The sequence below is a fragment of the Xyrauchen texanus genome, chromosome 12 (assembly GCF_025860055.1).
Source record: "Xyrauchen texanus isolate HMW12.3.18 chromosome 12, RBS_HiC_50CHRs, whole genome shotgun sequence".
In the NCBI taxonomy this organism is placed as follows: domain Eukaryota; kingdom Metazoa; phylum Chordata; class Actinopteri; order Cypriniformes; family Catostomidae; genus Xyrauchen; species Xyrauchen texanus.
The window spans coordinates 35,238,490-35,255,770 of record NC_068287.1 but is presented as its reverse complement, the minus strand read 5'-3'; the positions used below and the strand labels follow the sequence as shown (position 1 = coordinate 35,255,770).

Sequence of the window (17,281 nt, the reverse complement as noted above, 5' to 3'; positions counted from 1 at the left end):
TAAATAGTATTTAACATAAGGGAAACGTAAGAAAATCATGTTAAGTGTTATAACTAAACATTTCTTTTGAATGAATGCAGTTTTTATTACCGCTCTCTCTCTCTTCCAGAATATGCAATAAAATGTAATGGCATGCATATCATGAATAGGTGCGTTTACTGTGATTTTAAAATCCCTATGGTGGGAAACAATTAACATGCACTCGAAAGCATGATTTTGATCTTCCCATTAAGACTTTGGGAAACATGTTGATACTTGAATTGGTACTATTTTAGTGCATATATCTCTTTATACTGATTACCTAAATGAAGAAAACTTAAACTAAATGCATTTTGACAGGAAAAGTATATATAGTCAAATTTGAGCACTTTTCAAATTTGAGATTAATCATGATCAACTATGAGAAATCATGTGATTAAATATTTTAAATTGACAGACAGCACTAAAATTTGACCATTTAACAAAATCCAGATGTCAAAAATTCAGGAGACAGTCTTTTCAAACAGAAGTCCATCGTGGACATGGCACCAGATACAACATTTAAATATCAAAATTTGAGTCCAACTTCCCTGACTGTTGGTATGAAATATTAGTTGACAATTAAGTGACAACACATAGGATGGACACAGCAGAGAGATAATTTGGATATCAGCGCGGGAAGATTCCATTACTGACTCGATGTTTCACATCACAAGCGCCAAATGTGTACTAACCTCCATCTCTTTGTCACTGAGGGAGCCCACGCTGCACAGGCTCTGGTTAGACGACTCGTTGTTTCCAGAACCCTGCAGAGAGGAAGACAAAAGGTAAATAGCTTTGCATTTCCTGAAGGAAGAACCAGTGAATGCAAGGCAGCAAAAGAATTTTAGGATTTGGTTCTGTGTAAATGAAATGCCACATCAGTTTTGCTGTTGTCATGACACAGAGCGATTTCTGTCAGCTGAATATGAGAATCAACACATTATGTGACAAGATCTTTGCAGCATAAAGATGGTGCTCTCTCTTTAATGATCCTTTGATATGTCAAATACACTTGTGTAAATAAAGCCATCCTGTTGAGCTAAACTTGCAATAGGACACAGATGAAGAGTGACAGATGCTGGTCAATCTGGTCTGGTCAGACTAAAACCCTTCACAATCCAATAACACAGTGATAAACACTCTAGTGCATGCCCCAAAAAGACAAATACAATCAAACACATTCACAGGGCAAATGTTTTCCATGAATTGCATCCTAATTTAGTCAATATGTGAGAGGGAATAAGAGATCAATGTCCGAGGCTGTCAACCCTCTCGTATTCATAAAGGGGTCATGAAATGCTTTTTTTTTTGTTATATCTAGTTTTATTATCTTTCCTGAGGTCCACTGATAATGCAAGTAAACCTTTTGATTTGCACCAAAACAGTTATAATATAGTACTATAAAATCATGTTGCACTGTCCTTGGTCTTCTGTCTGAAATGCTAGTTTATGCCGCAAGCGCCTGCTTTAAACTTAGACATAAACGCCCACTGTTATGATTGGCTTACATCTTGTAGCCCCTTCAAATTCAGCAAACTCAATCGGAAGAGAATGAACAAGCTCCACAACATTATACCACTAAATGTCAGGATTTACACAATGCACATCCAACACATTGCATTAGAATATATTAAACTGTTCATCTCAAGCACAACTGTTAACCCTCACACCCGGTCTACAACAGATGCAAGAGTCTCGTCAAATGCAGTATAACCCATTATAGTCACTGATGCGGTCTACCATGGAAGCATCCGTTGCAACGCATCACGTTGAGCCAACAGTAAACAGATGCATCGTACCATTTTGTGCTACACATGGTGGTGCTACTGCCAACATCAAAAATAAACTGTTTATAAAGTTTGTCTCTACACACCCGGTATAAACAGAATGTTAGCACCATAAACTCACACACACAGTCATGACATATTAAATATTCATGAATGTTTACTCAAGGTTTTTACGAATGCGTCCAAGTGTTTTTATGCATCATTCTATCGTGCTTTCAAACACCAACAACTAAAAACAGCGCGTAAAGAACACATCCATGATGCATTCTCCTCTTCAGAGTTGTAACTTAACACCGCATCTTTTAAAAGTGGCCTGAGATATGAATCAAACAGTCAAATAAATCTGTCTGCGCACGTTTATGTAGAAAAACACACTTAACTGTGTAAGTCCACTTAGGATGAATCTCCCATGACAGGCCCCATTTCTCTTTTCTTCACCTGTGTGACTGACTGAGCACCAGTGGGTGGGGCCAAGGGTGCAATGATGGAAAAATAGGCATTGCATATGCAGATGTATTTGATCCTTCCTATGTCACAAGTTCCACAAATTCCAAATGAGTCATTTTTGCAACTTGGTTCAAGTAAATTCTCTTTTCTATTAAGAAGTTTTCGGGGGATGGGCAGCTCAGTTAGTATTGACGCTGCCTACCACCCCTGGAGTCCTGAGTTCGAATCCAGGACGTGCTGTGTGACTCCAGCCAGGTCTCCTAAGCAACCAAATTGTTCCGGTTGCTAGGAAGGGTAAAGTTACATGGCTAACCTCCTCGTGGTCGCGATAATGTGTGGTTCTCGCTCTTGGTGAGGCACGTAGTGAGTTGTGCGTGAATGCTGCAGAGAATAGCTTGGAACACGTGCTACGTCTCCTTGGTAACACACTCAACAAGCCACGTGATAAAAAGTGCGGACTGAGATTCATCCTAGACCACCCGGATTGAGGCGAGTCACTACGCCACCATGAGGACTTAAAAGCGCATTGGGCATTCCAAAAAGGATAGGAAAAAAAAAAAAGTTAATGCCGACCACCACACCTGGAGTTTCGAGTTTGAATCCAGGGTGTGCCGAGTGACTCCAGCCAGGTCTCCTACGCAAAAAAATTGACACGGTTGCTAGGAGGGTAGTTACATGGGGTAACCTCCTCGTGGTCGTGATTAAGTGGTTCTCTCGCTCAATGGGGCACATGGCAAGTTGTGCGTGGATCACAGAGAACAGCATGAACCTCCACATGCTGCGAGTCTCCGCGGTGTCAAGCACAGCAAGCCACGTGATAAAATGCGTGGATTGACTATCTCAGAAGCGGAGGCAACTGAAACTTGTCCTCCACCACCCGGATTGAGGTGAGTAACCACACCATCACGAGGGCCAAGTAAGTAGTAGGAATTGGGCATGCCAAATTGGGATCAAATAAAATAAAATAAAAAAGTTTTTAGTTCTGAAAATGACAGTATGTTTTTAATAGTACAATGCCCTCTTATATGTCAAAAGATGAAGCAAAATGTTATTCATCATGTCATGACCTCTTCAACAGGTGAGTTGTTTTGAGTAGACAAGTGGGATGCTGCTTTGACTCTGCTATATTCTTTTGATAAAACGCTGACATTCCAGAACTAAAGCCCAGTTCAAACTGCACAATTTTTTTGTCAGACTGTACAATATGAACCTAGTAAAGCTGCAAAGACAGACATTAGGCCTTTCCTCACAATTGACAACATTGACTGGGCAACAGTCAACACTGCAGTACACATCACGTTGTCTCATCCACATGCTGGGTTAAAGAGGACAACATGGAATGCCCATTCTACAATGTGAATTCTAGGTAATTTTGATAATATGATCATAATGTGAAGACAACGCTAGCCAACACCATAATTGTTTGGCATTTCACACAGACAAGCTAATATCAACATTTTTAGCTGAACGTTACTGTCGCTCTCTCGCTCACACACACTCCAATTGTTGTTGGCACATTGACTGAGTCATCAGATGTTGCGTTTCTATTGTTTGTTTATTAGTCAGGCATCGTACGATTTTTCACACTGCAGGTTTTTGACTCAAAAGATCTGATAGTGTCAGACTTTAGGAGCCTTAAGATCATCGTAAGGGCAATTAATCGGCCATCGGTGAGCATGTCAGACTAAACTATGCAAAACTGATGATTTCTCCCGACAACCAAAGAATTACCATAGGATTCCCAAAATTTGTCTCAGACGTCAGAAACGTAGTGAAAATCGTACATTGTGAACCAGGCTTAAAAGAAGTTCACCCAAAAATAAAACTTCTCTCATCATTTACTTACCCTCATGCCATCCCAGATGTGAAGTGTTCTGCTGAAGGAAGAAAACCAAACGAAGATTTTTAGAAGAATATCTCAACTCTGTAGGTCCATAAAAAGCAATGGGACACTTTAAACACTTTAAAGCTCTAAAAAGCACAGACAATCATTAAATAAGTTATCCATATGACTATCCATAAACGAGTGGTTTAATTATTGTCGCATGTCATCTCGTTTCACGTATACCCCATTTAACGGGAATTGGGGGTGGGACATGTCGAACGATTAGACATGATTTTAAAAATAGCCAATATCCTTTAATTTACAGCCACTGCCACTCATCTTTCCACCATGCTGCTCATGTCAGAGTCACTTACTGGAGAAACTTAAGAAGCGATCTCAAAACCGACCAACTTTTCTTAAGTTTTGAGAAGTGAATGATCAAACTCTTACAGGAGGGTCAGGAATTGGCTGGTTAGCAGGTTTGCCACCCAATGGCAAAAATCATGTTTCTCCACAGATAGCCATTCAAAAATAGCCGTGTTTTATGACAAAATAAAAAACTATTCCAAGAACCATTTAAATGTAAATTATTTCATTAAATTATAGCACATCGTCATCAAGTGACAGATTGTTTTTGAAGGGCTCTTAAAAACATGAAATGGATTTATATGTTTCCCTATCTATTCCCATTGAAAAGAAAATAAGAACTGTCAATTTTGAAATCATGATGACTTGGTTGTATGGTGTCATTTCTTGCTTGACCATGACAATGCGATTACGTCAAGCGAGAGGCAGCATCAACAGAGTCCCCTTGTCGACGCACATCAGAGAGCAATTATATAATTAAACAATTATAGTGGAAAGGACTTTAAATATTGATCCGTTTCTCACCCAAAGCAATCGTTTAGCTTTAGAAGACAGTAATTTAACCACTGGAGACACATGGATTACTTTTACAGTGATTGTCTGTGCTTTTTTTTAGCTTTAAAGTGTTGATCACGATCCACTTGCATAGGAACAACAGAGCAGAGATATTCTTCTAAAAATCTTAATTTGTGTTCTGCTGAAGAAAGTCATACACATCTGGGATGGCATTATGAGAATTTTAATTTTTGTGTTAACTAACCCTTTAACAGTACACTGAATGACATTTGAACATTTGTGGAAAATTTTAATTGACAGCAATGAGGTCAAGAAGCTCAAGGCCTAAACCAGGTGTAGGCAACCTATGGCACGTGTGCCAACATCGGCACGTGAAGGGGTAATCACTGGCACGTCAGCAAAGGCGAGCGAGGAGTAGACCATTTTATTTATATAAATTCTGCACCTGCATTCTAATCCACATCTTGAAGTAATCCTTCCTCATGAGCTGAATGGGAGGCTAAACAAAAAGTCAACAGACTCACTAAACAAGTATACCCAACAGACTCATGCACTCATGGGGGGTTAATGCCTTTTCTGCATATCGTGGCGTCATTTTGTGGTCCGTTCTGCATAACGCGCCGGCTCATTTTAGCTTATCGCGGCCCATTCAGCACGGTTCGTGGCCGACCCACTGGCCCGCTCGGTTCTCCCGATGGCCAGTCCACCCCTGATCAGCCCCAAAGTGCGACGACCCACCGGGTAAATGTCCGGTATGCCAGATTACCAGTCCAGCCCTGGCAGTGATTATCATAAACAAATAGAGATGGGGTGATTGGGAAGAAACATTTCAGCATTAGACCGAACAGACCTTGGCAACTCCGACTCCAGTGAAACGTGCCTCCAGCAGCTCCTGCCTGCGAGGATCCAAGCTGTGCAATTCCTCCATCATGGCTGCAAGAGAGAGAGGGAGAGAGATTGAATTTGCATTATGTAGCCATAGTGATGCTGACAGATTAACAGGACAGTAATGTGTGTGTGTGACATGTTGAATCATGTGTCCCCAATGCATATTTTCGAGACCATTCTGAGATTTCATGACTCAGCCCTCCCCACCTCAATCATTAGCTCACTCACTCCTACCAAAAGCCATGTCTTAGAAGATCCTCAATGGTGAAAAACATCATGATCATGCAAGATCTTTGGACACAGACACATTGAAGTCCATGTAATCTATAGGCTAGTTCATTTAATAACAGTTTCTTGTTTGCAATAACAAAGATTGGCCTGCTCATTTTTAACCAAATAATATAGTTTATACAAATAATATACCATACAATATCATTAATATGACCAGTGGAGGAGAGTGAGGGCAAAAGAAAAAACAAAAATATTCCTAGAAATTGATACCTCACCTTCTCACTTCTTAACTAGCCAACCAAACTATTAGAGCCACCAGAGTTATTTTTAGTTAAATTACATCCACTGCAGGTCAAACGAGTTTTAAACCTCCACTTTCAAGAAAGCCAAATAACAAGTTAACATTTGTCAGTATACTGTCTGTTTTTATTTTACTTGATGAATTAGAGCGGCTACTAAGCGAACATTTGACCAGCATCTTTAGAGGTGTGATTGATTAAAATGATCACTAACTTTATAAGAAATCCAGTAGAAATAAAATTTTAAACAAATAGAGTCATAAATGATCGAAACACAAGAAAGCATATCTAAATATTATCCAAGTCTCTATTTACCCCTGGGTATTGCTTCCATTGTCTGATGTTCCTTTACAACCCTGCAATATTCTCTCTTAACCCCCTTTAACTCCACATCTGCGTTTGTACCTGTGATATCGATGTCGTTTCTACCTCTTGCGGTTTTATTTGATCTCTTTTCCTGAACTGTTCTCCTCCTGTGATCTCCCGTCTCGCCCTTCCCGTCTCAGCCCGACATCTCGTCGCTAGGCCTCAGCCGAATCCCCGACCCTCGCCTGCGCTCGGTGCCTGCTGTGTCGTTAGGGGACGCCAGCTCCGCGTCCTACTGTGGGCCGAGGACAGCGAGACCTCAGAGACCTTGTTATGGGACTTGATCTCCCGAACCCGCCTTTCTCTTGCTGGCGTTATACAATATCTATTTTCTACCCAATTTAAGGCATATGGCACCACGCAGGAGATTCACAGCAAATTATGTCTCCTACAAAATGATTAAATTCAATTCGAAAGGAATAAATATTGATGTTGTTCTGAGATATTTGGTTTCTCTTGTTTGTCTTCGCTGCTCCGGGTCAACACCGAACCGGGATCGAGTCCTGGAATGAAAAATCAACTCTTTAAAATCCGTTTCGCCTGAACATGACCTTTGGGAAATATCGGAAGATGTAGACTAAAATAATCCTTACTCCACTCCGATCCGCGAAATCACAATCGATTAGGTTCGGTTCTCAAATTTTTCAATGTAAACAATAATCGGTAAATCTCAAATTATCTCGTGAGATTGTGCAAGACTTTTCTACCTCTCGGCCACGCCCATTTCCACCATCCAACACTTATCAATGAAAACTTTTCTATTTTTTTTTAATTATGTGTTTTAAGCAGTGTGTAGGCAGCAATGGTAAAAAGTCTTTTCAAAAGGTACACTGGAAACACCATGGTGCTATGGTGGTATCAGATGTTAATACCATATTTTGAGTAACCATATTTATATACAATATGTCCAAAAATCATGGTAGCACCAAGGTACGTTTTATAAAAATTTTGCAAAGCTCAGTAGTCAATACTTGCAAATATATGTGCTGGGAGACAAAAGTTATAGCCAAATAACCTACATCAGGCTCAACGTAAACACTAATAAGTGATGACATTGAAGTACTTTCTCATATATAATATACAATACTATGACAGCCAACTGTCTCTGTATGTTTACAGATCCTTACATACACCGGATCTTTTTCAGCTTTTTGCTTGTGGGGTGCAGACTGTAGATTCATTATGGTACATTTGAAAGAAAATTAAAGGGATAAGTCACCCAAAAACGTAAAATCCTCACATCATGTACTCACCCTCATGTCATCCCAGATGTGTATGAAGTTGTTCTTTTGCTGAACACAAAGATTTTTTGTAGAAAATCTCAGCTTTGTGTGTCCATACAATACAAGTGAATGTTGACCAGATCTTTCAAGCTCCAAAAAATCACATAAATTAATCCAAAGTAATCCATATTACTCCAGTGGTTAAATTCATGTCTTCAGAAGTCATATGATAGATGTGTGTGAGATTTTAAGTCATTTTTTACTATAAATCTCCACTTTCAGAATGTAAAAGTGAAAGTGGAGATTTATAGTAAATAAACAAAACAAAAAAAAGGACTTACATATAGAACAGTTTCTCACCCAATTGATTGCATTCAGAAAATGTAAATTATATCACTGGATTCGAATGGATTCATTTTATGCTGCATTTATCTGCTTTTTGGAGCTTCAAATTCTTTGTCACCATTCACTTGAATTGAAAAGACCTACAGAGGCAAAATATTCTTCTAAAAATCTTAATTTGTGTTCAGGATAAGATAGTCAAACACATCTAGGATGACATGAGGGTGAATAAATGAGAGAATTTTCATTTTGGGATGAACTACTACTTTCATTTAAATCACTCGGTTATGTGTCCTGTGACAAATAAAACCCATAATTACATCACTATGAGTTACTGACAATTGGAAAGAGCAAAGATGACTTAAGGCTGAGCACTCTTTTGAAGGGGATCAGTAAATTGAATACGAGTTGGGAGGATGTTTTGAGCAGATGTGAATATTTGTGAACAAATGATGCAGGATAAAGGGCATAGAAACTAGAAGAGGATAAACACCTAGATCAAGTTAAATACATTTGACACAGTGACTCATTTTGTCAAAGATTCGGTTGTTCGTTTTATGTTGTTACGCATATTGGTATCATGTTAGATGTTGCAGTGCATGTGCACAAAGCTTCATGCAACCTGTTAAATTAAGAATTGTAATACTATGAACGTACTGACATAGAGCACTTGTAAGGTTAAACACAGGTCTGTCATATACAGTAATTTTGCTATTACAGTTTAATTAATTTTTTTATTGTAGAATGCTGTCCTTGCTTGTATCAGAAGTAGGGAAGTGCCACAGTGTTTGACTAATTCACTAGTCATCTAACAACTGACTAGTTGGGGTATTGGGGATTAGTGGGTTCTGGTGGGGTAGACTACTAACATTAATATTTTTAGCGGTGGTTTTAATGGGAGATGCACTTCTCAAACTAACGCAACTTTCTCTAGAAAGTTTTTGCGTGATAACTTGCTGCACTTAGCGTCCATATATCCCTCTGAAATGCACCTGATTGGGATCAAGTAAACATAGCACAGCCTAATTATACATTATTATCCTTAACACAGACTAGCCGTTCAAACTACCGACCGACAAGTCTTATGACATTTGGTAGTTTTGCACATCCCTAATCAGAAGGATGTATATTACAATTCTAATGTAAATTAATAGCTAATAATAACACTAATATTCTTGATGTGTCCTTTAAAAAAAAAAGTCATTTTTGTTCTTATCAACCACAAAACTAACAAGAATACTTAATTAAACCCAAGGAGCCAATAAATAATGGTAAAAGGGAGAAACACTAGAAATGTAAAGTGTCTTCAGTTGCTTTTAAACTGATAAGCTAACAGTCAGAGAGAAGCTTTGGCATTTATTTTACACCATCCTGTAGTTTATTAATAAGAGTATAAGTCTTTAAAAAGTCTGTAAGATGAACACAGTCTGAAGTCCGCATGTGATTCTTGAGACTGGAAGTCCTCCATCAACATTTCCCAGTAGGCTGCATAAGACTGAGTCATGATCTTCTTGAGCATACTTTCATATCGAATACATCAGCACTGCAATCCTCTAAGCTGCAGCAACCTGTCCATCATTCTAAAAATGGCTCATCGTTCAGGAGTCATGTCACAACATTGTAAGATTCTCATGGATCAGCTCAGATCTCGATCTCTCCACTTAAGCAGACTTGATTCTAATGGGGTGCCAGTGCCTTGCGATACTTGCATTGTACCCAAACTCTGTACATAGTCAGCTGCTTTCCTCTGTTCACCTGTAAGCGCCGGTCCACTAAGTTTTGCACCTTCTCCAGACCAGCACTGGAGAACAGATCATGCAGCTCATCTGGAATAAGAAATGCAGACAGGAAGATGACAAATTGAATGACAGACAGTCAGAATAAGCCAAAAATCCCTGTAAATACATGTCATCATATTGCATCCATATTTGGCAATAATTTATTGAGCAACCTTGATTTATCAAGAGAGGTTTTCGTATGATGAAAGAGTGTACATTTGTTACATTCAAGGACGTGCATTTACCTTGTGTGAAAAAATAGACACGTGTTCCATCCCCTCTAACGTAGAAATTTTCAGACAAGCAACGCCCTGATTGAGTAAAGAGTAAGCAATTATTTGTGCACACTCACTATGCAGTCAGACACAGCTAAACCAGCCAGTAAGCCAATAATCTCAGTGACAGGCATGATCTACTGATCCTCTGATTGGTGAGCAAACGCACAGACACACACTAATAAATTAGAATTCTAAGAAAAATACATATATTTTTAATAATGTATGGACTTTCCACAATGGCATAACATCTACCTTTTTTGAAACGAAGCTGTGCCATGTCATAGCGGCCATAGTCTCTCAATAAAAGTACTCCTCCTGGTTTCAGCAATCGTGCTAAACTATTAATAGAGCTCTGCATCCTGAAAGAGAATGAGTTAATGTATTGATTAGTGGTCGAAAGACACGTTAAAATATCCATCATCCTGTGGCCAATGGACACATATTTATATCCATTATATTATTATGGTGTAATGTACTGTCAGTATCAGGGTCGTGATCAACCTGTCAGTGTTTATTTTGGTGATGACGATCGGCTAACTTAACATTTTCCACTTATACATGGCTACTTAAATAAATAAATGGACATGAACTAGTGAAGAGTTTAAATTATTTAATATTTGAGATGGAAGTTTTATGAATCACTCAATCACTGGTTTGCCTCGAACAATGATCATTACAGTTTAGCGATTTCAAGTATTCCCAAGTTGTGTGTAATAAATACGGCAGTAGATTTAGTGTTAATTCAGTGCAAATCATTATATAAAAAATAACGCATTAAAAACATTCTATGCAATTCAAGTTTGAAGTACCACCAGTTTTCAACAGAGGGCAGAAAGCTACATTTGTGCTGTATAGGCTACGCGCAGCTGTACTCGGTGCTTCTCAATGGGAAGGCTGCAGCCTTGTTAGGCTGGATATTTCGGCTGCCATGTCATCAAACACCAACGAAGGCCGTCTTAATTGTGTGGGGGTGAAGGCGTGGGCATTGTCAATATGGCTTCGAGATATGAAATTAAATTCTTCCGTCCAGCTGTTGTTAAATTTACATGTATATTTTGTTTTTATACATGTTCTCCTCCCATCTGCCAGTGATGCTTGATTCAACTTCCCGCGTCTACCTGCGCAGATATCAACAGCGCAACAGGGTTGTAGGTTGCCAGGTTGAGGTCACAAATGGGTTGTAATTTGAATGATGTGTCGGTTGTGTGAGTAGGATGCGTTTCATACAAATCTGGCAACTGGACAACCTTGGAACAATAATATATTGATGTGATTATTCATATAACGAGGTTTGGGCCATACAAATTACAGGAGTTTCCTGGGAGAAATAACAAAACGGGAGGGGGGGTGGGAGAGTTGACAGGTATAGCCTAGAATACAGCCTCAGAAGGACTGGTCTAGGAAGGACACAGCCTAACTAGGCTGCAGCCTTCTGTTTGAGGAAAAACCCTCAAGCTTGCTCGTCACTAGCAGTGTTGGGTAAGTTACTCAACAAATGTCAAATTGGGTAAGCTACTCCACTACAAATGACTACTTCTCTAAAATCTAATCAGATTACTTAACTGATTCCTTTATCTAAAAAGCAATCATATTACTAATTATTTTACTTTTAAGTTACTTTCTAAAACATTTTCTTAAAGTTTTTGGTTTTCCGTTCAAATTAAAAAGTCTATATTTAGGGCACAATGAAATTCGTTTTTTAATTTCTTTTCTTTTTACAAATTCCATTTTATTTTTTCCCAAATTCCGTGTTTTCTGTTTTATTTTCTCTGAATTCCGAGTTTTAAGGTTTAATTACATTTCATCTTTAATACTGTCATATCAAAATTATTTATTGATGAAAACATAATTACTTTTCAACATACCATTGCATTATTTTTTATCAAATTAAGAGCTTCTATACTGATCCTCACAGCATAATCCAAAACCCAGAATTTGAGTTATGCATTTATTTTCTCAAATACAGTGCAGTACAGTAGAGCATCACAGCCGATTTCATCCGTTCTACTTCCACAAGACTGAGCCATTGGATTAGCCACGTCACCTTTTTTCAAAACCCTGCACATCAAAGATACCTAATGAGCTTTATTGAGAGCAGATATATGTATGCCTCAATAATTCGGTGCAACTACAGTACTATGAGAATGCACAAAATGATTGACAGTTCAGATATCTCAGGACACTTATTTCATTAATATCTTTCAAAGTAGGAAATATTTTTGCATACCTTTTTTTGAAAGAAATTGCTTACAGCACCATTAATGAAAGCAGAAAGTAAACTCTTTTGAGATTTTGTAATTATTATTGATATATTACTATTATTATTATTATTACTACAACATTGAATATTACATTTTACTAAACAGAAGTAAATATTAGTCACGTTTGTTTCAATTTTAGGAGTCTAGTTAAATGGAGAATCGTTTTGGCAGAAAACCGGATGATATTGACGAATTCTCATCTCCAGAAAAGCAGTCCGCTATAAGTCCACAAAAGGTTATGATGATTTCTTATACAGTGAATGAAGTGATCAATAATTATGTGATTAGTGTATAAGAAGTGGCTTCTCACTTTCACTTACTGATGAAGCTGCTCAGCAAGACCATATAGAATATTTGTTTAATTGAAACTTAGCCTTTTGTGGTTTAATCATCCCACTAGGACTTATCACAATTTTAATTGGATTGTCCATTTATACATTCATTTTATATAAATATTTAATACATAATAAATAAATTTCTGTGACATTCCACGTTCTATAGTTAATTCTGTTTTTATTACTGGATTCCAAAAATACGTCTATGTTTTCCGCAACACGGAAATCATAGAGCCCTATATATTTCCTCCTTGCTCATCATCACACACCCTTCCAACACTGGTCACTAGCGACAGCACAAAATGAGAACACGTTCTTTCAATGCTAATCGGAGCACAATTACAAATGCACGTTTTTTAACTATGTTTAACTTAGACAGCGATCTATAAACGTGCAACCAAAGTGAGACTCTTCAAAAGTGTCCATCTGACCAGTGGAGTAACTTCGATTTTACGGACCCCAATGCATAACACCCTCAGTCACTACATGATTTTTGGTTGGATTTTGCGGTTGCAGACAGATGTCCGAGGTCAATGAAAAAAACGGATCAGAGCCAAAACGATGCTCGCTACAATCTGCGATGCTTGTTCAGTATGAGCAGTTCAGCGACGTGATCTGAGCCAGTCTTGAGCTGTCACAGATGCTGCAATATTTTCAAGTATGTTTGATATTATCTCCACATAATCTTGTAGTGTGAGTAATGCAGCGATAACGGCGAACTGCTCCAGCCAATCAGATCTCTTCATGCATCTTTGTACAGGAATGGAAAGCCACAAATTTGATCAAAATTGTGTTTTATGGTTTATAACTAACAAGAATTAATTTTTAACAAATAAATAAATGATCCTGTGATCACTCTAATTTCTCGCATTAAATTATGCGAGACATTTTTTTTCCCCACTGTTGGTAGGGGATGCCTCTTGGTCAAAGATCTTGTAGTTTGTGCACCTCGTCTGAGATCTGTTGGGTAGTTTGTGCACCTCGTCTGAGATCTGTTGTGTAGTATGTGCGCTGCTACGACAAGAAAACTTGTGGTGTGAAGTACAGAGATTCAGGTAGTCTGATAGTAGTGTAGAGAAAGCGTGGCTTTAGGTGCTCAATGAAAACAAATCACTTCAGGCATTGTACACAAAATGTGTCACTGCTCACTCAGGGTGTCATCAAAACTTACTTTTGAGGATGCAGGGCAGAGAGCACGAATATGAGGACAATGACATCCAGACTCTGGTCTGGAATCGGATACTTTGCAGACATGTCACTCATATCATGGACAAAAGCGTGACAGCGTGACAGGTCATACTCTGGATTCGACTGCCAAAAAATAAATAGAAAAAATCATAAATCGACACCCAATATGAATGCTGAATATGGATGGATTTATAATTAATAAAAGCAGCCAGGTGTCATTTTCTCTCACTTACTTTGACATGGTCAACAGCTGTGCTGGAGAAATCACAACAGTAAACATAGAGTCCTGGGTCACTGTAAAACAGAAAGCGAAAATGCCCTTTTATTACATTTACCTTTATGCATTTGGCAGACGCTTTTATCCAAAGCGACTTACAGTGCGCTTATTACAGGGACAATCCCCCCGGAGCAACCTGGAGTTAAGTGCCTTGCTCAAGGACACAATGGTGGTGGCTATGGGGATCGAACCAGCGACCTTCTTATTAACAGTTTTGTACTTTAGCCCACTATGCCACCACTTACCGGTACTCTCTGTTAACACACTCTGTTTATATGTGACACAAACACTGAAGATAGGGATCTAGTTGGTTTATATCTGAACTCACTCACTTGTTAGTTTTCAAAATGGGAAAGACTGTATTGCCTACTCCACATCCTACCTAAAAACAAAAACACACACACAAAATCCAAAGGGTGAGTGTTTCTATCCACTGTACTGTCGGCACAATAAATCATATCTTGCATTTAAGAACACACCTCTAGGATACGAAAGGATGCTGAGGCTCCAGGAAATTCGGCATCTGTATGAGACAAGGGAACATCTCCACTATTTAATAAAAGTTTGGGTTCTTGATCTGCGGTTCCCTTCTCTCTATTGTCCTGTGGAACCTTTTGTTGAGGGGCAAGCTCAGGGAACTCTGTAAAGAGCCAGTGGCGATCCTTGAAAAAGCGGTTTTCGTGTATGGTGTAAAAGTCGTTCCAGAACTCATTGGCCTTGCTGTCAAACTTCTCTGATGGAAAAATATGAATGAAGAGAAGATTTAGAAAAAAAATCCCTTCTAGCCAGAAGAAGGTTAAATGTAGAGGTAGATTGGGTTTTACAGTCAAGAAGATCAACTAATGTTTTACTAATAATTATTAAATGTGAGATAGATCATTTAGATTAGGGTCACTCTATTCTGTTTGGTACAGAGATAAATCATATTTTTAAAAAATTATAAAATAGCCCTAATCCTAATGTATTCATACCTTGTGTTTCTGCTGGGAGAGGTTGACAGTTTTCCTGAACTTTTTTTCTGGCAGCATCCTCCTGCTCTACTGACCACTCCACATTATCCCTACAAGAGGTGAAAGTCAGATGTCAGAGTGAGCGAAAAACCAAGAAAACTGGGGTTCCATGATTCTTCCGAGCATAGAATTACAAAATTTGTAAATTCCCTGATATTTCCAGGTTCTCCATAAATGTGTGTACAATCCCTTCTCAAATGAACAGCTACAGCCAGCCAGCTTAGGCTGGTTTTATCTGTATTTATTTTTTAAATTGAATTTTTTCTGTAACAATATACAATAAGGTTCCATTTGTTAACATTAGTCAATTCATTAGCTATCAAGGAACAATATTTTACAGCATTTGTTAATCTTTGTTAATGCAAGATAATACAAATAAAATTGTTCATTGTTAGTTCATAGTGCATTAACTAATGTTAACATGTAAAAAATGTATTACTAAAAATTTCTCATTATTTACTCACCCTCATGCCATCCCAGATGTGTACGACTTTCTTAGATTTTTTTGAAGAATTTTTCAGCTCTGTAGGTCCTTTTAATGCAAGTGAATGGCGACCAGAACTTTGTAGCTTCAAAAATTACATATGCACCATAAAATAATCCATATGACTCCACTCCAGTGGATAAATCTATATCTTTAGAAGTGATATGATAGCTGTGGGTGAGAAACAGATCAATATCCAAGTCTTTTTTTACCCTACATCGCCACTTTCACTTTCAGATGCGAAAGTGGAGATTTATAGTAAAATAGCCTTAAATATTGCTATGGTTCTCACACACACCTATCATATTAGATTATAGAACACTAGAGTCTTATGGATTACTTTTATTTTTACTTACTGATTTTTGGAGCTTAAAAGTTCTGGCCACCATTCACCTGCATTGTATGGACCTACAGAGCAGAGATATTCTTCTAAAAATCTATGTTTGTGTTCAGCAGAAGACATAGATTTCTGGGATGGCATGATAATGCAAGGATTTACATTTTTGGGTGAACTAACCCTTTAAACAAGATTAATAAATGCTGTAAAAGTATTGTTCATTGTTAGTTTATGATAACTAATGTTGTTAACTAATGTTAACAAATGAAACCATATTGCAAAGTGTTGCCATTTTTTCCAGCAAGGGTGTGGAATGTTTTGGATCACCACAAACACTGACCTAATCCTTTCTCGAATACCCATAAGACTTGGTGAATTTAGCTTTGAGCTATCTGTCTTCTAAAGCCAAATATTGACGTTCTGGTCGAAAAATCCAGAAAATAAAGACAAACTCACCTGTAGTGTAAGTTCTTGAATTCTGGACTGGAGTGTGTGAATAAGAGAAGCTGTACAACTTACCACGCGTTGTGCTGAAACACCTGACGCGGGTCTGTGAGGAAGCGAGTGCCAAACTGCGGTCGTTTCTGGTCTTCAGCTGAATTCTCCGTTGGTCCATTTACAGTTTCTGGCATTTTTTCTCCGGTGGAAGGCTCAGTAACAACGGCAGGAGACGCCATGGTCATACAAACCGGATACACATGGTTGTTCAGCCTAATTTAGTTACTCACCAGGAAATATCGCCACCGATCGACCGTTCTTAGTATAGACTGTTCGTTATGAGGCAACTTTAGGGGATACCCAAAAAGGGAAATTCTGTCAATATTTACTCACTTCCACGTCATTCTAAATTAGAATACATAAGGAGAAGTTTCTTTAAAGAAAATTATTTTCTGAGATTTTCAAAGGGATAGTGATGAAAAAAAAAATCACAATTATCAAATGTTTTACTCACCCTCATGCCATCCCAGATATGTATGACTTACTTTCTTCTGCTGAACAGAAACAAAGATTATTAGAAGCAT

The 17,281-nt window shown here is 38.2% G+C and overlaps 2 protein-coding genes across 3 annotated transcripts in view; both read right to left on the bottom strand.

The window, feature by feature from the left end:
- tlk2 (tousled-like kinase 2) overlaps positions 1 to 7,423 on the bottom strand; it is a 30,939-nt gene extending 23,516 nt beyond the window's left edge. Inside the window, exons 1-4 of one of the 2 annotated variants that reach the window (XM_052138772.1) lie at positions 7,340 to 7,420; positions 6,786 to 7,249; positions 5,813 to 5,895; positions 714 to 785 (exon numbers count right to left, since the gene is read on the bottom strand). In XM_052138772.1, coding sequence (XP_051994732.1) covers positions 714 to 785; positions 5,813 to 5,893 — 153 coding nt within the window. In that variant the 5' untranslated portion in view covers positions 5,894 to 5,895; positions 6,786 to 7,249; positions 7,340 to 7,420. Of the gene's footprint in view, positions 1 to 713; positions 786 to 5,812; positions 5,896 to 6,785 lie in introns of both variants that reach the window. The other variant, XM_052138771.1, reaches the window with a different exon arrangement.
- A 193-nt stretch (positions 7,424 to 7,616) lies between these two features.
- Positions 7,617 to 17,180, bottom strand: mettl2a (methyltransferase 2A, methylcytidine). The gene is made up of 9 exons (XM_052138773.1): positions 16,779 to 17,180; positions 15,400 to 15,488; positions 14,908 to 15,161; positions 14,761 to 14,810; positions 14,385 to 14,445; positions 14,135 to 14,274; positions 10,620 to 10,726; positions 10,335 to 10,400; positions 7,617 to 10,137 (listed from the first exon to the last, which is right to left on the bottom strand). Exons 1-9 carry the CDS (start codon positions 16,940 to 16,942, stop codon positions 9,989 to 9,991), a joined length of 1,080 nt encoding a protein of 359 aa, XP_051994733.1. The 5' UTR covers positions 16,943 to 17,180; the 3' UTR covers positions 7,617 to 9,988.
- Positions 17,181 to 17,281: the final 101 nt, after the last annotated feature.

What these genes read in the sequence shown, in the direction of transcription:
- mettl2a (XM_052138773.1), bottom strand. Translation starts at nt 16,942, where the DNA reads ATGACCATGGCGTCTCCTGCCGTTGTTACTGAGCCTTCCACCGGAGAA. An exon ending in GTGTTTCAGCACAACGCGTG is followed by an intron (nt 15,489 to 16,778) that starts GTAAGTTGTACA and finishes CACCTCTTGTAG; the next exon opens with GGATAATGTGGAGTGGTCAG. An exon ending in TCTGCCCTGCATCCTCAAAA is followed by an intron (nt 10,727 to 14,134) that starts GTAAGTTTTGAT and finishes ATTCTCTTTCAG; the next exon opens with GATGCAGAGCTCTATTAATA.